The sequence below is a fragment of the Argentina silus genome, assembly GCF_951799395.1.
Source record: "Argentina silus genome assembly, contig: scaffold_75, whole genome shotgun sequence".
Lineage (NCBI taxonomy): Eukaryota > Metazoa > Chordata > Actinopteri > Argentiniformes > Argentinidae > Argentina > Argentina silus.
The window spans coordinates 105599-132344 of record NW_028152565.1 but is presented as its reverse complement, the minus strand read 5'-3'; the positions used below and the strand labels follow the sequence as shown (position 1 = coordinate 132344).

Below are 26746 nucleotides of genomic sequence, written 5' to 3'. Positions count from 1 at the left end.
GCCCTATCCCTAATACCTACATGTCAAAACCCTAATATTGATATAATCATGTCTTGATTTTTTATACTGTACCATGTCTAATATATTGTATAGAGCCCCAGCTCATTTCCAAATACATCTCAACTGAAAGATACTCTGCAGGCAACCATGTTAAACACTTTTTCTATCCTTCATTCCATATATTGTACCTGTTAGTAGTTACCTGTAACTGAACCGTCGCCTGCACACTCCAACTCTGCTATACAGATATACCTTGTGACCAATGAACCCTAACCATAAAATAGATACATACTCCAAACTAAATACTACTGTGTTCAAGTCCCATTCACTAATCCACCACAAATGTATAACCACAAAGGGTAAAAGGAGGGACACTATTCAGGCAGTGCATACCATTATACCTGTATGATCCAGGAATACCCATACGCTCAATAACTAATACAAACCAGGTGTATCTCTGAACATAAGGTCTAATACTCATTAAAAACAGGCATTTTGACTTTCTTTTAGCTCTATACTCCAACAGTTTGGATGTGAAATCAAACAATTACTATGGGGTCAAAGTAGAGATTCTCAGCTTTAATTCAATGGGTTTTATTTTCAGATTAGGTTCATCATTTAGAAAGTATATCCTTTTTTAAACATACTCCCCCTATTTCAGGGCTCCGAACGAATTGGAAAAAAATCATATAATGTCTAAATAAAGTATGGGGTCATAGAAGAGCCATCCAAAGAATTTGGAGGCATTTGCTTGTACTCAAACAGACAAGGTGTTTCTGTACAGTTCAGAATACTTTTTTTTTCTTCTTAATAATTATGTTAGAAACTGTTGATTTTTGCAAGCCTAAGGTTTTCGATATGTTACTGGTAGTTCTTTCAAAATTTTCAGCCACAAAACGGCTTCCTTGACTTTCAATGACAACGCGTAAAAGGTACATTATTCATGGTTGTTATCCATTGGTTGTAGGCCATGTTTCACTGATGTAGTTGTGGAGACATCGCAGCTCGATCATGTTTTGCCAGGTTCCATATTTAAATCTCACTGCCTCTCATCTCTTTTTGTTTGTGTTTTACTTTAAGCAGTGCCTTAGAATTAGCATTAGTTCCTTGGAAACCATTGTATGCAAAACTTCACATCTTCACATCTTAATTTTAGAAGCACATACAGTATATGTACTGTATTTATTTTGGCATGTTGGTCTTGTATAAGCATCAAGTATATAGAGGGAATTGCATTCTAATATTGTGGATGAGGCTCGTGAAAAATATGTACTTCAACAGTCAAGAGGTTTGACATCTCGTTTGACATCTCGTTTGACTGAGTCTCTGGTGTTTCATAATCTGTTCCCTCAGGAAAAGTTGAGCAATCAAGGATTTTTGGGAAACCTCTGCCTGGAGGTAATTCATGTTTATTGTGCTAGAGTAAATAGTTTAAAAGTGGGTCAACGGTCAGCATTCATAAGATTGTTTCCCGGCTGTTATTAGAGGTTTTAGCAAAGGGTCACTTACAGTAGCCTACTGTTTATCATGCTAATTAATCAAATGGTGGCTCCATACCAAGTGGATGACAATATACCCATTTAGAGTGACAGACAAAAACTATTGTTCTTTTTAGGCTCTTTAGAGATTATCAACACATTTGTCATGTACTATGTATAATCAATGTGTCTAGGATCATTTGGATAACTTTCATATCTTTTCTCAAAGTGGTCACAATAATAAAATGCATTGTCTCTTTTAAGGAGGGATTTGTCATCAGGTCTCTTAATTTAACTCTTTCAACAAATACATCTATGAAATAGAATGACATTTTATTTGTAGATATACTGTTTTTTTTTACCCATGGGATAGTACAAACCTGTTATTTCCTTTAACAGAATTTTTAGATTAGGACATGTTATGGATATACATTATCTAAATGATTCTACACATGATTTTACAATTACCTGAGTACAAAATGTGCTTAAATCTTTTGGGGAAACTCTTTTTGGGTTGAAGGGTTTGGGTTGAGGTGTGAGTGAAGAGCCGTTATATCACATACAGTGAGAGAGGCCATTCAGGATGGAGTTGTGGAGTTTACATGATTCATGTTGTAATAGTCTCTTTTCAAAATTAGGCCCAAAAATCCTGGATTGCTTAACTCCGGCTTTTCCTGAGGAAACAGACTATAAAACATCAGAGACTCAGTGTTCGACACGCACACTTGGAAGATGAAGGCTCCGGTGAATTTGTTCCTCTTACTCACGGTGGCTTCCCTGCTGGTCAAGGCTCAGACACCGGCTGAGAACTATGGAGACTTCATCACAGGTCTGTTTGCTAAGAGACATGGGGATGACAGGACTTTCCATCCACTTCTGGACCAAGTCCAAGTCCATGCTGTGAGTATGACAGGAGGCTGAACGTTGCCCTCTCAGTAAGGATACACATAGGGCTCATGGAAGGAAAGGATCATTTCTTAATTATAATTAAGCATGTTCCACATTTAACAAAATGAATTGTTTCTATTTATATGAATTATATCACATGATATTCGGAACAGTGATACAAACTTCTACAACACATTGAATTAACTATATTTATTGAAATGACTAAGCTTTTGCTGTTTGTTGTCTCTGATCCTAGATGTACCCGAAGGATGTGGACCTCTCTACTATGTCTGTGAGAAGCCTGACCTTCCCTGTCCAGGAAACCCTGTGTGATATGGAACAGGGGCAGCAAGACAAACCATGCCCTCCCAAGACAAATGGGGTAAGAGCAAGTCAAAGTTTTGATAGGTTGATACAAAAACCATTGCCAACGGCAATTGTTATTTTATTTGTTCACTTGTCTGTCAAACACAAAACTACAGCAAAATACTATTTTCCAACTGTGCTCACAGTATGCATCCTGGCTGGTCATCGCACACACTTCTATCGAAAGACATAGACCAAGGGCTTCGCTTGGTGCATGAGGAACAGAATGTATTAGTGAGATAATACACCTTTGTCATTCTTGGCTAACTGCAGACACCTCTCTCTTTAGGAACTATCCTTGTGCAAGGTAAAGGTCACTCATCCAATCCAGGAGGTCAGCAACATCCTCACATGGACTCTGGATTGTGAACCCTGGAGACCAGATGAGGCTTTGCAGGTACTGAGAGCATTGGACATCCTTTCTCTAAGTCACTCTAAATTGGTCAGAAAATGGAATAGTGTGAATAGAACTGACCTTACACCAATAGGATTTGGCTGATCACTGACTGTAAATGTTTTATATATTTATATATTTACTTGATATAGTTTCTCTGTTACAACGGAACCATGGAAAAGTCCAACAAGTGCAAACTTTATGATAAATTCAATAAGATTAAATAAGTACATACCAAGTACATCAAAAGTTCCTGACACAGGGCAAATTGTCAAATACAATGAATTTTTACACCATCTTTTTTTTTTCTCTTGATTACAGCAGAGGATTCGAACAAGAAGAAGCAAGGGCGGGAAAAAGGGAAGGAAGCCAAAGACACGTCCTGGGAGTGGGTCCTCCACCAGCCACCATGGGTAACAAAGGATAACTCCAAGATAGCCCAACTATGAAACTAAATGCATTAGATCTTAAAGTGATGGCTAGCAGGTTATTGTATGCATTAATTCAGATAACGGAGAAGGTCAGAGGACAGCGGGACATGGGCTCTAAATGTTACCTTTAACTTATTTTCCCAAAAGGTGAACTTTGTTTACAATTAGTTTTATACCTTTTCTTCATGCCATTTGTTGCAGTTTAATGCTGAGTATGTTTTTGTGTGAAATGTTTGTTAAACAATGTAATAAATGGCACAATAGGTAAAAATAGTCTCAGTGCATTATGGAATATCTTTCATATCTTGGCAGTGGATGAACTGCTTTGGAAAACAATCTGTGAAAGTAGTGCCAGGACAAAGAATGTCAAGAGAACTGAAAAATGTAAAGCAAATTCACCTTTTTAGAATGTATATTAAATTTTTATTTAAAATGAAGTACATTACATCTTGGGACAAACTTCAATTAATAAATACACACAAGATAAGATTGTTTTGCCTGTATTGAATTACAGAAAAACAAATCAAATGTGTATGGAACTATTACTGAGCAGAGGTAACAACAAGCAGGTCTGTGATTGGCCACAGTGCCTCAGAGGGTCTGGTGTGGACATTAACAATACTACACATGGTCATGCTATGCACATATATTACATACAGTGAGAGAGGCCATTTTCCATCCTAAATTGGACTCTCTGTCCCTTAGCAAGAAAACAGAATATGCAAAGCTATGCAACCTTATTAGAATGTACCGTATATTACACCTGTAAATTTGATTTTAATTTCAAATCAAGCACATCACATCTTGGGACACTGTGATTAGATATACACACATTTAGATTAATTTGTCTCTACTCTGTAACACAAACTAAATGTGCAGAGTAAAGCTGTGTTGAAATTTCTTTATTTTGGCAGAGTTCATTTTCAGCGAGTGTTCTTTCAAAATCAACATAGCAAAAGTTGCAAAAGTGAATTTTGTCTAACCTCAGACAGGATTCAACACTACTATGAAGACGTAGCACCTTATACCAGTCAAATTGTTCATGCTTTTTCATTAGCTTGGTATAGCGCCACCATGTGGCCAATTTACATGGTCTTCTATACGTACGTGCAAAGTTACCATGTAAAAGCTTAAGATATTTTTCATAACACCAACAGAAGGAGGATAACTGGCAAAACAAAATTGAACTGCCATGTCTCGACACCTAGAACTCAGATCAGTGAAACATGTCGTGACAACAAATTAATGACAATAGCAATACCAACGTAGCATTTTGTTGAATACGGCCCTAATTCAATCATGATAGCGGGTTTCCAGGATTATGCAAAAACATATGATTTGCAATAATACATGTGTGGGGGGACATGCAGCTTTCGGCCTGTAGAGGGAGCTACAGGACCGTGGCCAGGGTGACGTCGGCGAGGCTCCGTTGCACACCTGTTGCAAATGAAGCCTCGTTGACTAGATGGTTTAAGATGTGTGTGCCTCTGCGTTCGAGGAGGAAGGAGGGCGACTGGAAAGTCGCCGAGTGTTTGGGTTTTACGAACTTTATGAAAACATTACGTTTATTTTATAAAATGTTCGTAATGTTTTCATAAAGTTCGTAAAACCCAAACACTCGGCGACTTTCCAGTCGCCCTCCTTCCTCCTCGAACGCAGAGATGTTTCTATAAAAGACAAGAAATCCAACATCATAGACACTTAGTTGAACACAAGAATATGATCAATAATGGAAGGTTTAAGAAATATGATAAAAGAGAAACTGTGGGGTTTATTCAACATGATTCCTGCTGTAAGAGATCAAATAACATAATTTGAGAAGATGTCATTGCGTTACATTTAAACAACAGGTATGCCCATATTTTGTTGCTTTTACTTTTACTTTGAACTGTAGCACAGTGAATACAGGCAGAGGTTTCCCAAAATTACTCCCAAAAGTCTGTGGTTGCTCAACCAATTGTTTCTGATTGGATCGTCTTTCAAACAATCACTTCAAATTAGTTTTGCGTCATACCACCAGACTCAAGGGGGAAGGTCAGAATGATTATGGGAAGTGAAACAGAGTGAATATACCAATCAGGCTCATTCCACCAAGCTACAAACCACTGACAATACTACACACAGGACTTTAATGAAATGACTGAATAAAAGTACTGTAATGTTTTTGAATCTGTTCCCAGCTGGACACCAAGGATCCGGACCTCTCTTCTATGTCAGAGAGAACTCTCACCTTCCCTATTCAGGAGACCCTGTGTAATATGGAACAGGGGCAGCAAGACAAACCATACCCTCTGAATAAAATGGAGTAAGAGACAGTAAAAGCCAATACAAAAAGTAATAAAGAACCAATAATGTTGGTTCTGGATTTTCACTTCCCTGTCAAACAAAAAATCATAGCATTTGCCTCGAACTGTGTTAACCATCTGCATCTTCGTTGGTCATAACCCTTCATAACCCATAACTTGTTCTCCTGACCTGGAATCATTTTTCATCACCTGCAGACCGTTTTATTCTCCACGTGAATTCACTTCTTTTATATTGGCTGGCATCTACATCCCTCCGCAAGCTGATGTGAAAGTGGCTCAATGTCAACTCGCCGACCAAATATTAGGAGTGGAGAGAAGGAGAGAGAACATGTATTCCCCAGTTATTGTCATTGGGGACTTTAACAAGGGCAACTTAACTCACAAACTCCCTAAATATAAGCAGTTAATCAAATGCCCGACCAGGGAGGAGAAGATTTTGTATCATTGTTACAGCACCATCAGCAGAGCTTATCACGCAGTTCCCCGCTCGGCTCTGGGACTATCTGACCACGCTCTTATTAATCTGATCCCGGCATACAGGCAGAAACTAAAACTTTCTAAACCTGCTGTGCTGAGACCTAAGAATTGGAGCAGCAGAGAAGTAGTGGAGGAGCTGCGTGACTGCCTAGATAGCACAGACTGGGACATTTTTAAGACTGCTTCCAACAGCCTGGACGAATAGAGTCTGTGACGTCATACATCAGCTTCTGTGAGGACAGATGTATTCCAACACGCACCAGGGTGAGTTACATCAATGACAAGCCCTGGTTCACAGCAAGACTCAAACAGCTTCGTTTGGAGAAGGAGAGGGCTTTCAGGAGAGGAGACAAGGAAAGATTTAGACTGGCTAAGTACACGTTTGGCAAGGAGATTAAGGAGGCCAGACAACAGTACTCAAAGAAGCTGGAACAACAATTTGCAGCCAACGACTCCTCATCAGTCTGGAAAGGCCTTCGAGAGATCACAGACTGCAAAACCAAATCCCCCCACTCTATGGATGACCTCAGACTTGCAAACGACCTGAATGACTTCTACTGTAGATTGACAGACAATGGAACAGTCCTGACTCTGACCCACACAACCAACCCCCCTCCACAGCTACTACCCCCCCTACACGATGGACCCAGACAGCTCCCTCCCCCCCCCCCCCCCCCATCACACTTCTCTCCATCCAGGAGAGAGATATCAACAAACTGTTAAAGAATCGGAACCCCTGCAAGGCAGCTGGACCAGACGCTGTCTCCCCCTCCACACTAAAGCACTGTGTGGTGTTTACAGACATCTTTAACACCTCACTGGTCAAATGCATGGTACTTGCCTGCTTCAAAACATCCACCATCATCCCAGTTCCCAAAAAGCAGAGGATCACAGGCCTTAATGACTACTGACTAGTCGTCCTGATCTCTGGGGTAATGAAGACCTTTGAGCGCCTCGTTCTCACCCACCTCAAGGCCATCCCCAACCCCCTTCCTTGACCCACTGCAGTTTGTCTACAGAGCCAACAGGTGACGACGCAGTCAACATGGGACTCCACTTCATTCTCCAGCACCTAGATTCCCCCGGCACCTACACCAGGATCCTGTTTGTGGACTTCAGCTCCGCAGGACAAGCTATCCCAGCTGAGTGTGCCTGAGCCCACCTGCAGGTGGATCGCTGACTTCCTGACACACAGGAAGCAACACGTGTGGCTGGGCAAGACCATCAGCACTGGAGCCCCACAAGGCTGTGTGCTCTCTCCTCTACTCTTCTCCCTCTACACCAACAGCTGCACCTTTCCACCCTTCTGTCAAACTCCTGAAGTTTGCGGATGACACAAGCCATTTACATTTGTTTACATTTATGGCATTTAGCAGACGCCTTTATCCAAAGCGACTTACAACAAATACACTTGTTTTAGTAAGTGAATCATCTATCCAACAGTCATCATAAGACAAAGTAATCAATGCTCACGCCAGGGGCCATTGGCAGTCGTAATGCCAGAAGCCTTTTTTTTTTTATTAAGAGGAGAGAACTTGTACAGGGGGGTAGTGGGGGTGAAGAGGTCTCTAGGGTTGGGGCTAGGGTTAGTACAGGGGGGGTAGTGGGGGTGAAGAGGTCTTTAGGAGGGACTGTTAAGATGTAGCCTGAAGAGATGGGTTTTCAATCTACAGCGGAAGATCGGTAGTGACTCTGCAGTCCTGACAGTAGTGGGAAGCTCATTCCACCAGCGGGGCGCCAGGACAGTGAAAAGCTGTGACCAAGTGGCGCGGCCGCTGCATCCACATAGACCCAGCGGTGCCAGGCGGGCAGCCGAGGTGGAAGAGCGGAGTGATCGTGCAGGAGTTTGGGGGCTAACCATTGCTTGCAAGTAGGGAGGGGCTGTTAGGTAGGCGAGCACCAGGGTCTTGAATCTGATGCGAGCTGCTACCGGGAGCCAGTGGAGGGTGCAGAGGAGGGGCGTGACATGGGAGAATTTGGGGAGATTGAACACCAGATGAGCAGCAGAAGCCTGATGGCGGAGGCGGGGAGTCTGGTCAAGAGTGTGTTGTAGTAGTCAAGGCGAGAGAAAGTGTTTGGACCAAAAGCTGTGCTGCTTCTCTGGTGAGGAATGGACGTATCCTTCTGATGTTGTAGCAGGGGTGTCAAACTAATTTTCACCCCAGGCCACATCAGCATCATGGTTGCCCTCAAAGGGCTGGTTGTAACTGTAAGTCTGTGTAGCCCTATGGAAAATTAGGCCTAACTATTAAAAGTTCATTGATTAATAAATAGGAATTAATAAATAGTATAAATAGAATAAGTTCATTAATAGAATACATAGGACTTAAAAAGGGTAAATCTATTACTATGTTTGATATTGAATAGAGTTTCATGGGTTAAGTCCATGTATTGAATTATTTACATGATGTAAAATGTATTTTGTTTTCTTAAATACTATGTTCACAATGCTGGCAATATTGTAAAGGAATTTACTTTTGATTTCTGTGAGAAAAGATTCAAATGTAAAGTTTGTGCATTTTGTTTATTTTCATGAGCCAATGAAAATGTGAGTTGAAGGTCAGGTGTCAGGTGGATGAGAAGGAGAAGTTAGATTCGGGATGGCGAACAAAGAGAACGCATGGAATGTGCTGCTGTGCTGAGTAAGGTTAATAGTGTGGAAATAGGTAGCCCACTTATTTCTGTGTTTAGAACAAGGTAATAATGCGAGTGCACAACCCATGAACTTTATAAGTTATTACGTTCGGCGTATGACCTGTTTTGGAACAATTTCTCTGCAGAGGAGTAACCGTTCAGACGGTCAGCCACCTTGCTTAGCCTAGCCTAGCTCAACAGTGAGATAGCTAGCTTTCTTCGGAGTGCATATGGACTGTGATCGACCAACACGGGAGTTCAAGACGTCTATAGCAACCGGGAGAGACAGTGGCACAAAAGATTCCTGCCGTTCGAGAAAACTGCACCAGTTGCCGAGAGAGGAGCTTCGCGCGGCTGCCTGCTCAAGGAACTGGGAGTTTCCGGTTTTGTCTTCTCGCTCGTGAGAGTGAAGGAGCCGCCATTTTAGGTGAGCTGCAACGCACTGGACTTTGGTATTGTTATCATTGCCAGCTTTAGAATAGGTTTTATTTCTTTTCATTGAGGTTTACAGTGTTTACCATTTACATTTGGATATTTGTATGTGCACGTTAAGTGTTATTGTATTTCATTTCATGCAATCTATTTTGGGGATTTAATATCAGTGAAAGAAGACTGATTTGAATAAAATAACAAAAGACATGGAATTGGTGGGACTGTGTTAATGTGAATAGGTAGATGACTTATGGACTGTAAGTTATAAAAGTAGTGCAACCTAGTTATTAATTATAGTGAACAGACAAAGTAAAAATACAATAATAGTTAGAGATAACATTTTATTTAAAGAATTCAGGTTAGCCACCCCTATTAATTGCCCAGACCAGCAAAGGGGCGCTACAACTGTATACATGTTACTTCTCCTTAACATATTGTAACAAATAACTGTCAGCATTTGATTATTGTTTATTCAAGTATACAAATATAGTACATACATTTACATAAATGTAAAAATATATGTAAGCACATTGCACTATTATAACATAAATCCCTTTAATTTATCAGGTTAAGAAACCCACATTACTCCATCAATCAAAGATCAAACTTTTCAAGTGAATAACAAAGACAAATATGATTAAACAAGTTATTACAAATCAACTTTTTTTAAAACTTTTTTTGCCACAGTTGAGAAGGGCAGAACTATGGTAGAACAAATAATTGTGAGCTGCTAAAACATGTGGGACATGTGTGGCATTTAACAAAAACAAATAGCTGTAGACAGCCTTACAGAGGGCATACATCCAACTAATGAGTGTACTCCTCCATCACCGACACTGCCTCGTAACACAGAAGACACATCTGTTTTTCTCCTTGAAGCAAAAACATGTATTCGCCTTCCCACCTTTCATTAAATTGCCTTCCCTCTGCATCACATGTCAAACTCAAGGCCCGCGGGCCGAATCCGGCCCGCCACGTCATTTTATGTGGCCCGCGAGAGCTTAAAAATTACATAATTGTCTAAAAATAAAAGTCTACGCAGCTTTACAGCATACAGTGACCATAAACTACATCTCCCACAATGCATGTGAAATTTGTGACGCGCAAAATGACGGGATCCTGCCGCTAGATCGCATATCGGCGTTTGACTAAACCGGTGATGGATATGAAAAAGATCTACAAATAATCCCAAAATGTCCAAGAAGAGAAAAGTCGACCACGCGCCTGGAACATGGTGGAACACAATTTGATGATAGTTGGAGTTCCAACTCTGATGACCTCTAACCCGAAGTCCTCAGCATCTGCTATACATATTGACTGGCTTGAAATATAGACTCAAATGATGTCCTAGTCATCAACTTGTTTTTAATGGATGATGCGTGTGTGATGCTTTTGTGTGTGTGCAGGTGAATAGAAAAGAGGTTAAAGGCCCTCTGTTTGATTTCGGTCTCCTCATGTTCCACTGAGGAAAGCTGCCTCCTTTTCTCATTCCCATTGCTGCATGACAGATTGAGGTTTACCTGGAGGCAAGACTATGGAAAAACTAAATATTCGTCTGGACGGACAGGCAGATTCCTATCCGCTAGACCATTTAGGAAGACGTGATATTGGCACCCTAAGATCTAAGTGTAATTTCGATGAGGTCTATAGCCGAGGCCATAGAGCACACCAAACAAATAATCAGGTGTTTAAATATCCTTGTCGTTTTGAAAAATGACCATTGTCACCTGCACAGGAATGCCATGCGGCCACCATTGAAGAAATGTGCTTCTCGAATCTATCATTAACGACTGTTTCCACACGCTTTTTTCATTGCATTGCCGTATAATCAATTGGTCATTGATGCGTCACGAATAACGACAATGCGTCGAAAATTAAAGAAATGTAAACATGAATTATGTCATTACTGTCTAAGCATCGCAAAGCTGTATGCGTAAAGGCGTCTGACGTCACAGTGGCTTGCCTGAAACAAAGGAATTGGAGAAACATGTGCTTACAGGGGCGTCGAAGCGGCGGCTGTTACGGTTGTTACATTGACAAAGACAAGCTCCGCGCTCATGGGCAATTCATATGGGGCAACTGTGCTGCGAGTATCTAAGCAGTCGTATTGACTGGATAAAATGCAATGTTTCAAACAGATCTGATGAATTCACCTGCTTTGAAAAAGTGTGCGTCAGGGAGTGCTTTTGACACGAAGCAAAAATCTACAGTCAAGCGTCCTTCAGCAGACAGCCTTGTGTTCTTTAGCCATGAGACTGTTGTCAAAACGGCAGAAAAAAATGGTCACAAACGAAATATTGTTTCTACACTTAAAATGAACAAAGAAAAAATGAGCTAGCCTGATATAACTCATGTTCATGACGATTGTTATTTATTAACAGGGAAATTGAAATGTCTTTAGATCCCCAAACTACAACAAAAAGGAGGCAAATTCCCTATGGGCGCAGGGGAAATCAAAGAAACAAATAAACAATAATCACAAAAGAAAACTGGACTCCAAAAAGAGTGAGTCCCTGCTCCTATATGAGCTAAAATAAAAGTAAATACCAATAAACCAAAACCTCACTAACTAAACAACAATCTCAAACAAAAGTACATAAACCCACAGTCGCCCTAGTGTTTCTAACATTAACAAACTACGTTACAAGGTGAAGTTATGTGAATCAGTGACTAATAATAATAAAGTGAAATACTGTTACCTGTTCCTCAATCTAAACCTCCTCAGAATCACACACACACAGCAACCAATATCCCTAAATGGATAATCACTAATACACTAAACAAGATGCAAATCGAACAAATACACGCAAAGTGGTGAGCTAGCACAGCTCCAGAACAGTGACTCAGTAGGCTTTTTATAGTTCATGTGGCTTGGGCTGATTGGTGGAATGGATTGATCAACCAGGAAGTGGGCGGAGCCTTCGGACCATGGACCATATGGAGCCTGCTGCACAACATTCAGGAAACAAACACAGAACACACACAACAACAAACACAGACCCGGGCGGAGTGTAGCTGCGACCGTCACAACGATGCAAATGTAAAGAGATTTCGAACTGGTCTGTTGCACACGTTGGGACTCATTTTATTTTTCTACGAGAATCATTGTCTGTAGCCGAGGCCATAGAGCACACCAAACAAATAATCAGGTGTTTAAATATCTTTTTAAAATTTAGTGAAGCCCAATTGCCAGATGCACGAAAACCACGATTTGACTACCACTGCACTATGCAGTTTGACTCAAATTGCGACTCCTACCAAGAACAAATTTGGCAGGAGCAAACTAAAAATGTGGTTGTCCCATTAATGTCACAATACATCATAGTGGGAAAACAGGGAGCAGCTATGCAAATAGATGAGTCAGAATTTGTACAAAAATGGTATAATATACCTAATGCTGCTCCTCATGTGTCATTAATGGTAAATAAAGGGTATAGAGCAAGAGACTTGGGACCAATGATGAGAACCGCATTCAAAAGTGATTGGAAAAAAACAAGTAACCCATTGGTAAAACATTCTGCAGACCAGGAATTCATAAAAATAATATGTGCCACGCCTATGAATGGTATACCACAGGAAGTAGCCATATTGGTTAAACAACAAGTTCAGATGAAAGAAAAATCAGATAATCAATTGAGAGATGACATGGAAAAACAGATTCCAGAAAGTCTCTGGTCAAAACATGACACTTACGTGGGCTTAGTAAAATCAGCAAGCCCTATAATTATAAGAACAAAACAGGGCAGTGTATTACCAAGAAAAGCCCAATATCCTATGAAACCTGAAGCTGAGGAAGGAATAAGCAAAACAATAGAGGGTTTGATAGCAGCTGGAGTTTTAGAAAGAATAAACAGCCCGTGCAATACCCCCCTTCTTCCAATTCTAAAAGCAGATAAGTAAAAAATGGAGATTGGTGCATGACTTAAGAGCAGTAAATGAGGTGGTGCAGGATTGGCCAGCAGAAGTACCAAATCCTCATACACTGTTAACAAATGTTCCTCCGACAGCCAAATACTATACAGTGATAGATTTATGCTCAGCTTTTTTCAGTGTACCGTTAGCAGAAGAAAGTTGGTACTTGTTTGCATTCACCTACAGAGGACAACAATACACATACACTAGAATACCTCAAGGGTTCAAACATTCGCCTCATGTGTTCAACCAGGTGCTAAAAGCAGATCTAGAAGACCTGGAGATAAACAGCACAGTAATCCAATACGTGGAAGATTTGATTGGAACAATGTCATGAGGACTCCATAAGAGTTCTCCAAAAATTGGCAAAGGGGGGACACAAAGTGTCAAAAACTAAATTGCAGTATTGCTTACCTCAGGTTGACTATCTGGGAAGAACTATAGCGCATGGGTCAAAAGCAATGTCACCAGGACAATTAGAAGGCATAAGTAAAACACCAAAACCAGTAAATGTGGGCCAAATGATGACATTCTTGGGAATGACAGGATTCAGCGGAGATTGGATAGAGGACTATGCGATAAAAACAGCAGCTCTGAGGGTGCTGATGAAAACAGCGGGTCAGCAGAACTTAAGAGCCCCTTTAATATGGACAACAGAAGCTACAATGGCATTTGAAATGTTGAAAAAAGAAATGCAACGGGCACCAGCATTGGCTGTGCCCGATTATAACAAACCATTCCTATTGTATGTGGCAAACAGAAGGAGTGGGTATGCTTCAGCAGTGTTAGTACAGGAAACGTGTAGTGGTAGGAAAAAGCAAGCGTTAGCCTACTATAGCACCAAACTAGACAGTGTTGCCCAGGGGTACCTGCCCTGTTTTCAGCAGCTATGCACTATGCCTATGAGAAGGCCTCGTCAATCACAACGGGCTACCCAATAACAATATACACACACATCACAAGACAGTGGAACTGTTAGAACAGGGAAGGTTTGTTCTAACACAAGCTAGGAACCTGTCATATTTGTCGTTATTAACATACCCAGACATCACTATCAAGAGATGTAGCACAGTAAATCCAGCTGAGTTAATACCACTGGCAGATGAAGGGGAAGAACATGATTGTATAGCACACTCGCTAACATTCACCAGGTTAAGACCAGATTTAGAATCAACACCCTTACTATATGCAGAAGAGACATATTTTGTAGATGGTTCATGTTATAGAGATCATTTAGGAAATCATGCAGGGTACGGCATAGTCAAACAAATAGGGCAGACATTCAGCTGTCCACAACCGTGTTCTGCCCAGTTGGCAGAACTAAGGGCACTGACAGAAGCCTGTAAAATGGGGGAAGGCAAATCAGTGAACATTTTTAATGACTCAGCGTATGCGCATGGAGTCTGGATTGTGGAGATTGCATGAGGGTACTATAGTGGCACCTACGGTGCTACTGGGGATTTTGATCGCTGATGCGTATGGTTTTGACCATTGGGCAAGGAGGGAAGTTTTGAGAAACATAAAACTCCAAGGGTATTGGTCACCCTATTTACAGGCAATGGTAGAAAATGCATTGGCAGAATGCACAGTATGCGCACAAAACAATGTGAGAAAGGAATCAAAACACCCTTCGGACACATACCGGTTCCAGACGGACCATTTAAACATTTGGTAATGGACTATGTAGACAGGATAAAAAAGGTCAATGGAAAAGATACATGCTTGTTGTCATAGATAGATTTAGCAGATGGGTAGAAGCAACGCCATCGGCAGAATTAGGGGCAGGAACAGTGGTTAAATTTGGTTAAAAGTGGTTAAAAACAAGAGAAGTAATACCCAGATTTGGAATACCTAATGAGATTAGCTCAGATAATGGTGCAGCATTTATTCAGAAAACTGTGAAACAAGTCATACAGCAGTTAAGGATAAAGCAAAGATTGAGTTGTGTCTACCATCCACAATCACAAGGAACGGTAGAAAGAATAAATGGTACCCTCAAAACAAAGCTGAATAAGATATGTGCCTTATAATATATACCTTACTAAGGACCACCACTGGAACAACTCCAGATGGAACTAAAGCAGTACATGAAACAACTAACTGAGATACATAAAGTTATATATTCACAGGAAAAAGACTAGCAGCCGGAGCCGGAGCCACCCCTGCCCAATCCGATAACTCCAGGAGACCAGGTGTACATCAAAGTCTTCCGGAGGAAGTGGAACGAGCCAAGGAGGGAGAGACCGTACGAGGTAGTGCGAGCCACCCCCACTGCAATACAAGTCCGAGGGAGTCTAACCTGGTACCACTTGAACCACTGCACCAGGGTCCCGAGGCAAGAAGAAAAAGCAAACCAGAGAAGAAGACGAAGGAACGGGTAAGATCGAACAGGAGCACAGAGTAAATGAAGGAACAGGTACAGAGGCTGAACATGGGCCGGAAATCCAGCCCCCAGCCGAACGGGAAGGACAGTAGAGCCTGGGGGATCCTGGGGAAGTGACTAGTGATATATAAAGTAATAATACTAATCTATATGCTGTCCCAAATAGAACAGGCCCTGCCTAGAGAATTGAGTCAGGAAGTGAAGCAAACACAGGTTGAAACCAAAAGAGATAGGGACAGAGAATATAAGGTAAATACATTATGGGAACAGGCAAAGCAAAATTATTGGTATAAATGGGTAGAGTTTACAGCCCAGTCAGTAACAGAAGGAGATTGCCTCATGTGTAGTCCATCACCACTTAAAAAACTATGAGTTGTACCTAACCCACACACATACCAGGCATGTGTCCTGTCCCATAGAAGAATCAAAACGACCATATTGTCCAGCCGAATGTTTGGGTATCTTAAGCAACACCAGATACCATCCGTTTTATGATCAAACTTTTAGAGACCAATGCAGAAAAATAGATGTGAGAATAGATGAGAAAAAGAGGGAGATCCCCGGATTCAATTGATTGGAAGCAAAAGTTTGAATGCTTCGACAAACCACTTAACACAACATATGGCACCGCAAACCAGGGGAAATTTAAAGGGGACTGTCACGTCACGTGGCGTATTGTACCTTGGAATATGGAACAACCTAGGCCAAAAGTACCTTATAACCAAGCAATATACCAATGCGACCCGTAAGGTAGTACTAAAGTAGCCCTAACATGTTTGAGACAGAAGAAGTATCCAATGAGAGGCGCAGGATAAAACAAGATAGGCAAAGAAACTGTTCTGGACCACTGGTACTGAGATTAGGGGCTCCTGGGGCACCAGGAGGCATACCTCTAATCGATATACAGTCATGAGAAAAAATTAGGACACCCTATGAAAACCTTTGTCTTCTTCAACATATTCAAACATATGGACATTTGATATTCATTTGAACAATATTGAAAAATTGAGGTAATATAACTAAACAAATACAACTGAAACAAATTATTTAAAAAATGATTGGTAAAATGTAATTAATAGAAATGCAATCTTCTTGTGAGGAAAAAGTTAGGACACCCCCACATTTAGTTCCACTTAAAATGCCTAAAATTATAATAAAGAGCACCACATCAGGTGCAAATGATTAGAACAGCGTTACAGAGGATTTTGGAGGAGCCTGTCCTATTTAAACCTCAGATATTTAGTTTGGTTTGCTCTTGATTGTTGAAGTGAGTTGCATCACCATGGCGAGATCAAAAGAGCTCTCTGAGGCCTTCAGAAGAAAAATTGTAGATGCATATGAGTCTGGGAAGGGATATAAAAAGATCTCCAAACTATTCGAAATTGGCCATTCCACTGTCCGGAAAATAATTTACAAGTGGAGAACATTTAAAACCACCACCAACATGGCCAGGTCAGGCCGCCCAAGCAAGTTCAGCCTAAGAGCTGACCGAAAGATGCTTAAAGAAGTCTCCAACAATCCCAGAATGTCATCACGAGACCTACAGGTATCTCTTGCCACAATTGATGTCAAAGTACATGCATCCACCATAAGAAAGAGACTGAACAAGTTTGCATTACATGGGAGGTGTGCAAGGAGGAAACCCCTGCTGTCAAAAAAAAACATCAGGGCAAGACTAAAGTTTGCCAGAGAACACCTAGAGAAAGACCAGAACTTCTGGAACAATGTGCTTTGGACAGATGAATCCAAAGTTGAACTATTTGGGCACAGTAAGAGTAGACATGTTTGGCGCAAAACCAAGACAGCATTTGAGAACAAGAACCTTATACCAACTGTGAAGCATGGGGGTGGAAATGTCATGGTTTGGGGCTGCTTTTCTGCAGCAGGGCCTGGTCAGCTCACCATCATAGAATCCACTATGAATTTTGTATTGTATCAGAGGGTGCTTGAGGAAAATGTGAGACCATCTGTTCGAAAGTTGAAGCTGAAGCAGATGTGGACCATGCAACATGACAATGACCCAAAACATTCCAGTAAATCTACCAAGGAATGGCTCAAGAAAAATAAATTGAGAGTTCTGGAATGGTCAAGTCAAAGCCCGGATCTTAATCTTATTGAGATGCTGTGGATTGATTTGAAACTGGCTGTGCATGCAAGACACCCCTCGAACATCACACAGCTGAAAGAATTCTGCAAGGAGGAGTGGGAAAAACTTTCTCCCAATTGATGTCAGAGACCTGTAGACAGTTATAAGAAACGTCTAATTGAGGTTATTTCAGCCAAGGGGGGCAATACTAGCTATTAGGGCATAGGGTGTCCTAACTTTTTCCTCAGTAGGAATTGGCATTATTGTTAATTTTTCGTTAAATAAATGATTACAAAGTTACATTTTCATAGTTTTTTGTTCAATTACATCCCCTTTATCTATAGACATTGTTAGAAAGAAGATAACATATTGATATGTCCATATTTTTAAGAGAATAACTTAATATTTTGGGGGGTGTCCTAACTTTTTCTCATGACTGTATATCTTAGCCAGAATGAGCCAGTGGCAGATTACTATTGGGTATGTGGAGAAGGAAGGCTAATGGCGGCATTACCCGCTGATTGGTCAGGAATATGTGCTAGGGTTCGGAATCGGAATAAATATCATGACTTTAAAATACCTCTCCGCACGTTTTAAAGTTTGATTAGTCTAAATAGCTTGAACGCTGTAGGAGGAGTAGCATACCAAAAAATCGGAAGAATTGGAATAATAATGATAAGAAAAAGAAGAATAAGTATGAGCAATAACAATAGTTAGACTCTCTCTGAACCACTCAATATTTGTTGTGAAACAACACAGCACAAGTCCAAAATGCATGTAGGTGACTAGCAAGCTAGCTAGTTCAAGCTAAAGCTAACAATGCTACCATTGCTACTAACTGACAAATAGTCATGCCATTACCCAGATACATTTGTTGACTGTGTCTACTACTGTAAAATGTAATTAAACGTCACACAGCCCTGCAAAAAAGAAAACAACAACAACAACCTGTCGTAGAAACGGCTGCCCCAGTCCACGCACAGCCAATCCTGAAAAACACGAAGGCATTTTTCAGGCCTTCCTTGCTAATGCTCGTGTCGTAGAATTTAAGTTATAATACTTAAAAATAAAATACCGTTAACCAGAGCTGTTGATTCATTCAAAGACTTTATTCCCGCAGAACATGAGAGCCGACCCCGTTATCTCCTCAGTCACCTGTCTTTATAGATTTCACACAGGTTAACGCCTTCTATTCAACGTGTTTCTGATTCCTGTCTACATACACCAATAACATTCAAGAACTACATTTCGTCATCAAGTTGTCTAATCAGGCCTTTTGTTCTGACTGTTTGACTTTGTTTATTACTTAATAGTCTTAGTCTTGAATGTTAGTCTTGGTTGCGATAAAAGTTTCCTCTGCACAGCCTCAGCTTTTAACCCACTAACAAAACGGTCACGGAGTGCATCATTAAGATGTGCACCAAACTCACAAAGAGTTGAAAGTTGCTTCAAAGCTACTATGTAATCAGACATAGACTCACCGTCTTGTTGATTTTTTTTTTTGAAAACGGAAACGTTCCGCGATGACAAGCGGTTTCGACTTGTAATGCTCACTGAGCGACTCGCTTAGCTCCTCGCAGGTTTGTGTGCTAGGTTTTTCAGGACTGACTAATTCTTTGCTAAGTCTGTAGGCATCCGCTCCGATTACCGACAGAAACACGCTGACCTTTTTGTCAGTGTCCACCTCGTTTGCGATCATCCACTGTTCCAGTCTTTCCAAGTAAGATTCGAAATCTTCCTGTCCTTCTTTGTATTCAGCTAACGCACCGATTTGGAAACTAGCTATCTTGCTAGCTTGTAGTCGCCTTTAGCTACTTAGCTTCCGTTTGCTAGCCTCTTTCTTTCGAGCTACAAAGTTCGTTTATTGCGTTCTACTTGCTGCAAAGTTGTCTCTCGTCACTGGGATCAGCTTTCATTAGATATCCCATCCTCGTCGCCAAATTGTAATATATTTAGAGTTATATATATATTCACGGTTTCAATAACGGAGACAGAACATTACGTGGATGCTCGTTTACTGATCAATTTTGAGACAGAATACAGCGCATGTGCACAACAGCTAAGGACTCTTACACAGCCAATAGGGAAAGCCCTTATTAATACATTGGAAACACAAAGTTGTAATAATGCCAATACATTAGTGACGTATTTTTGAAAATTGTTGAAAATACATGTCATGCATCATTATTACAAAATTAGTGCTACTGACAATTGTCGTTGCTAGGATTGCGTCTTTCTTGTGCCATTTCCCCAGCAACGTGTGTGTAAGACTAGAGTGGTAGGTTAGAACAGAGCCAAATGAGGTGTAATTAAGCCATTACAACAACAACAATCAAATGACCACACACACCTGACATCACTGTCCTGCCCTCCCATCAGGCAGAATATCTAGCATGTGTGTGTGAGTGTTGTACATAGTCAGAAGGTAGTCCTAGATGATGTACCAGGAAGAACGAAACCCAGATAACAATTCCCAAACCTATCACTAGGTAACATAGAGTAGGCCATTAGAACACAAATCCAATAAGTGTTGTTCAATATGCTTAAGCTGGGTAGTTGAGACCTAGTGACTTTGGAGTCTGCTATTGATGTCTGTCAACATGAAATCTGTCAAGAAATCTGCCTTATTTCACTCTATGGGAAATCCCATAGGAATGACTTTCGTCCAGTGGAGAGATGGAAATAGAAATTTAGTAAAGTGTCTTATTGGTCAATAATGGTCTGTAATGAGAGTTGGTGTCATTACAGATTCACACAAAACAAACTCAAGCAGTAGTCAGTCACCATTTCAAGTTATATTTAATAGTCTAAGACAGTTCAGATTAAAATACATGTTCATCTGGGTTTAAAGGTGAGAGCATAAAACCTCTTCTGATAGAGAGGGACTTCAAAAATGTAATTGGATATAGGGCCATCGCAGATTTTGTCCACAGCCACTCCCATGGCAGTCATAAAAAACAATTCAAAAAAACATTGCTAATGCTTATATGTGAAATACCAAATTTCCTGATTCATGGCTCATTCTGAGAATTGGAATCACATACCAGCTATATACTAACTATGTATAACTTTGGTTTGTGGTCTCACTGAGGTCCAGCTCTCCACCCAGGGCACTGCAGAGGGACACAGCACGCCTCACCGGGACCAGGTACAGGAGCTGCAGGAGGAGGGCTTTGCTGGAGCTGAGGAGAGACAGAGGAGGGAGCGTACATTGTACAATGAGAAATCCTCCTCATCAGAGATCAGTGTGTCTGTCCTTACGCCAGACGGACTGTGTCTAAGTGGAATAGCTGGTCTAGTCTGGCCTCCTCTACCTCACAGTCTTAGTTAAAGCTAAAGCTAACAATGCTACCACCGTTGCTACTGACGGACTAACAGTCATGCCATTACACAGATGCATTTGTTTACCACGTGTCTACTGTAAAATGTAATTAAACGTGACATACCTGCTTCGAAGTCGCTGTACTCTCAAAAAGAAAACAGGAACAACAACTTGTCGTAGAAATGGCAGTCCGCTATCCATGCACTCCCGCAGCCAAACCTGAAAAACACCGAGGCATTTCTCAGTACCTTTCGTTGCTAATGCTCATGGCTTAGTTATGCTAGCTCTCAGAAAACCAGCGGGTTCTCCTCAATGTAAACATCAACAGAAGTGTGTTGCTGCGTAGCGCTGGATCAACCATTCCATAGAATGCTGCTCATGTTCTATTTCTAGAGGTCACATGGTAACGCATTTTTGAAAAGTCTTTATGATACATGTCATCTATGATTATTATGAATTATTTTCAAAATGGTGTGTTGCTATGCAACCTTTCAATATAGAACATTAGCAACATTCTATGGAATGTTCAATCCGCTCCAGATAACAACAAACTTGAGTTGATGTTTACATCGACACAAACCAGCTGATTTTCGGAGCAAAACGGGCTGAAAAATGCCTCAGTGTTTTTCAGGTTTTGACTGCGGCCTGCCGTTTTTACTTCCGTGTTTTCTTTTTTGCTGGGTCCGCGATCGTGAAGAGGGAAGCGACGGCAGCGACCTCGGAGAGGGTATGTGACGATAGTTGGATCATATCTGAACGATAGTTAGACAACCACTCGATACGTGTTGCTAAAACAACACGGCACAAGTCGAACATGCATGTTGGTGACGAGCAAGCGAGCTAGTTCAAGCTAAAGCTAACAATGCTACCACCGTTGCTACTGACGGACTAACAGTCATGCCATTACACAGATGCATTTGTTTACCACGTGTCTACTGTAAAATGTAATTAAACGTGACATACCTGCTTCGAAGTCGCTGTACTCTCAAAAAGAAAACAGGAACAACAACCTGTCGTAGAAATGGCAGTCCGCTATCCATGCACTCCCGCAGCCAAACCTGCGTTTCTCAGTACCTTTCGTTGCTAATGCTAGTGGCGTAGTAATGCTAGCGCTCAGAAGACTAGCTGGGTCTCGTCAATGTCAACATCATCAGAGGTGTGTTGCTGCGTAGCGCTGGATCAAACATAGAAGGCTGCTCATGTTCTATTTCTAGAGGTCACATGGTAACGCATTTTTGAAAAGTGTTCATGATACATGTCATGCATCATTATTACTCATTATTTTCAAAACGGTGTGTTGCTATGCAACCTTTCAATATAGAACATTAGCAACATTCTATGGAATGTTCAGTCCGCTCCAGATAACAACAGACTTCAGTTGATGTTCACATCGACACAAACCTGCTGATTTTCTGAGCAAAACGGACTGAAAAATGCCTCGGTGATATTCAGGATTGGCTGCGCGAGTGCGTGGACTGCGGTCTGCCGTCTCTACGACGGGTTGTTCGTGTTTTCTTTTTTGCAAGGTTCGCGATCGTGAAGAGGAAAGCGACAGCGACTTTGAAGAGGGTATGTGACATTTAATTACATTTTACAGGAGACACATATCTCACAAATTGTGTGTGCAATGATTATTTTGCCAGTTAGAAGCAATGATAGCATTGTTAGCTGCTAGGTGGCTAAGTAACCCGTTGACAGTGTCTAAGGGCGTTGCTAAGAGTTACCTTTAGCTTGAACTAGCTAGCTTGCTAGCCACCTCCATGCATTTTAGCTAAAGAGATGTGTGTATGTGTGTGTGTTGTGAGTAGCAGACAGACATCTCTGTGGTGAATACCGTCCTGCGTATGGGACCGGATGGGCAGCTGTCCTCCACTGCGTGGTCGGGGGCTGACTCTTTCTCCACACCCGCTCAGCAGCAGTACACTGATCCTGAGCCACAGGGCCAGAACTGCTATGAGGTCAAACTTAACACTTAAGCCTTTACCATATTATCAAGCCTTTACCATATTATCACTTAGTAACTCCACCGGTTTACATGCGTCATTCTCTCCCATAGCCTCTATTTGACCACCAAGAGGACTGAGGACATTGCCCTGAGGGTCACCACCCTACGCCAGGCCTTCACAGTGAGTCAACCACCCTTTCTCTGTGCTTTCTCTCTTCTGTCTTCTGTCAGATGGTGTCTCACTATTTTTTCCCCCTTTACCAGACCCTGCGCAGTTCCACCCAGAGCAAGAACCAGCTGTACGTGGCTGGGAAGGTCCTGCTGGGAGCACTGGTTCAGGCCAATCACAAGGTAAGACATTGGCTTCCTCCAACAGAGTGAATTATCAAGAGAAAATGTAACAACCGTTTACTGACATTGTCTCTCTTGTTCTGTATAGGACGAGGCACAGTTCATCCGTGCCTATGATGACCTTGTTGGGTACCTGAGTGATCCCTCCAAACAGGGTGACATTGAGATGGAGCTGGCAGAACATCAGGTTAGTTCATTCACTTCAGTAGTCTCACATTGATTACCTGTGCCTGTATTGGGTCCTTCTTTTTAATATCATTGCTATTTTGTTGTAAATGTTTTTGTCTTTTGTTAGATTAGCCATGTCAACCTCATAGACATCCTCTATGAGCTGGTTCTGTTTGGGGTGATGGTGGGGAGGCCCCTGGTGGTGGTGAGTACTGTTCTTATACTGAAGACTGTTACAGGGTGACTTTGTTGACAAGTTCATATGACTCTCTGCTCTCTCCTCCTATGTTTGCTGTTAGCAACCTGGTGGTTTTGTGGAGCGTCTGTACTCTCTCCTACACTCCTGCCTGCCTGCCAGCAACATGAAACCAGAGGCTGAGCGATGCCTGCTGCACCTGAAGGTACAGACAAGTTCTGATGTTGTTACTGTTCCTTCTCTCAAGTATTTAGCATCCAATCTATTGTTCAGTTTAAATGAGTACTGTGAACTAGCAGTAACTCAAGAGCCTTACCTCAGGGCGGGCTGATGATGCTTCTGGACGACATGTTTGGTCAGGAGGTTCCCTGGTACTTCAACACGGAGTCTCTGGTCGTTGGAGTCTCGAGCCTCCTGGAGCACCACCTTCAGCTTCTCATGGCGTCCTTCTGAGGGGGCACGCACACACACACACACGCTATTAAGTAATCGGAATAAGTCATTTTAAATGATTGGAAGTAATTTTATTCTTACCACTAAAGTTGCACTCCCCCTCCCCCTCTCTTTCTCTTTTTTTCTGTCTTTCTTTTTTAGGAATTCCACAGGGTCAAACTCCATCAGTAACCGCAAAGGATACTTCAGTGAAATCCAATAAGTATTCTAGTTAAAGTTTAAATAATAACCTCACATGCCTTCTTGTTATGTCCCCCCCTCTCTCCCTTTCCCCTCTCTCTCTCTGATATGCAGGGCCACAGGAGTCTCATTGTCTTTACTTACAGACACTTATTACATATATTTGCAAATAAATGAGTGATGGAGTATCTCAAATTGATTTAATGTCTCTGTGTTTTCTTTTCTTTTGGTGACACTTAACACTAAGGTTTCCTTTTATAATGGGTTTATAATTCAGTTTGCACATTATAAGCATGTGTTGCATTTATAGCATTAGTAACAGTGCAGCCACATATTTTCAAATTATTTGAATTGTCACTATCTATGAATGAATCATTAAAGAGAAGCTACGGGATATGGCAATAACTATTTCTGTATTATTTAACCTCTTATTTTGTGTGAATTATCAATGCATAGTTTGTACAAATATAATCAATTGAATCACTGTTTTATCTCATTCAGCCACAGACTCCCTAGTTTATCATCGCCAACTTTAGAAGCAGCATTACTGTTAAGTGTGTCGATGTCACTGGTCTACGTGGAATCCACACACATACGCACCACACTGAGGGCATGTAACAGGGACCCGTTTCCAACTCATTAGCGCTACATTGAGAACTGTAGGCTGAGATTATAGAAATTATCTCGTAGAATCACTTTAATAGTCAAGAAACTACTCAGAAATCATACCACAATTAAACTTGAAAAAGTTCCAGAAGAAACATTGTTTCTCTTTAACAGAGCAATATCCAAGACTGCGTAAAGAGGGAGAAAAATATCTTTCTTAAAGATCAGATTTTAGTAAATAGATATTATTGCACACAATTGGGCTATAAGAATCTCAAAGACAGAATCAAACATTTCACTCTCTAGAGTAGTGATTTTGGTGTCTAGTGTCAGAGGAACATATTTCATCCCCACATTAAGTAAACACAAATAAACTAATTCATATGTAATGTCCTCCAACTTTCCATCAAGAATAAAGACACACTGTGTACTGTGTACCAGTATAGTAACACTACTACTAGAATATATAGACTTGCAATGGAATTTGGCCTTGGAGGGCTTCAGGTCCTAGGCCCCCCATTCCCTAGCATCTGATTTCATGTCTCTGCATTGTGTACTGGTTATGGCATGGTACCACTAGGTGAAAGGTCGAGAGGCACATAGAATATTGTACAATTCCAACAGTCCCCTCTTTGATTATTTTAAACAAAGTATAATAATCAAGAATTACCAAAATGAATAATAAAAACATGAAAAAATATGACAGGAAATATAAAAGAACCACTTTCCTCATCTTACTAGTGAGTGAGATCTGCTTGTCCTATTTTACACATACAATACGTTGAGTTGACACCATGAGCATCATGTACAGGACTGAGTGAGCGCTGCAAAACATGTTTGTCTACTGATGCTGTATCTTGAACCGTCATCTGCGTTTAACTCACTCACCGCCAAAGAATTCCGGTACACTCACCACCTGGAGTGCCAAGTGTTTTATGTGGTATTCACCTAGCAATAATACTTGGATTGGCTACAAAATGAAGTCGCCCTTGGTGCTCTAGAATGTTGACAATTTGGCGCAAACAACGCTTAGGTTGTGGGTTATATTTCTGCTGGGACCATACATACTGAAAAAATATGCACTCACTGCAATGTAAGTCGCTTTGGATAAAAGCGGTAGCTAAATTGCATATATTATTATATATTAGTCTCATTTCCCAATATTTCTCGTGATTACGTGGTACCATTAGCCAATTTATCCATCTCCTCTGCCAAAGTCCTGATATCAGTCAGGGCATAGTAAACACCTACAGGAGCTACAACAGAGAGAAGAAAATGTTGAATACCTGTAGTGTGAGACAGTTTGAATATTACATCAGTCTTAAGTAAACGTCTAGTGTACTGTCCTCCTTCAAGTGTATCTAACCAAAATTAGACAGCCCAAAAATTAGACAGACACGCAAACACAAAATAAATATAACATTGAGTGCTAAAAACAACGCATTAAATGCAGAGCAGAATAATTAGTGCTATTGACAATTGTCGTTGCTAGGATTGCGTCTTTCTTGTGCCATTTCCCTAGATTCACATGACCGTACCTGTTTTCAATTAGTGGCATTTTGGTTAATAAAATGGAGAGCACGCTCCGAAGTTTCAGTCTCCGTTATTAAAACCCAACACCTATCACAGAGTTAGAGTAGTAACATAGAGTAGGCCATTAGAACACAAATAAATAAGTGTTGTTCAATATGCTTCAGCTGGGTAGTTGAGACCTAGTGACTTTGGAGTCTGCTATTGA

At 41.1% G+C, this 26746-nt stretch overlaps 1 protein-coding gene across 1 annotated transcript in view; it reads left to right on the top strand.

The window, feature by feature from the left end:
- Window positions 1–2210: 2210 nt before the first annotated feature.
- The window catches only part of LOC310824744 (uncharacterized protein), a gene marked incomplete at its 5' end in the record, with an annotated part of 80383 nt that continues 55847 nt past the window's right edge, over window positions 2211–26746 (top strand). Inside the window, 2 exons of the mRNA XM_083698001.1 lie at window positions 2211–2307; window positions 3448–3539. Coding sequence (XP_083554127.1) covers window positions 2211–2307; window positions 3448–3539 — 189 coding nt within the window. The remainder of the gene's footprint in view (window positions 2308–3447; window positions 3540–26746) is intronic.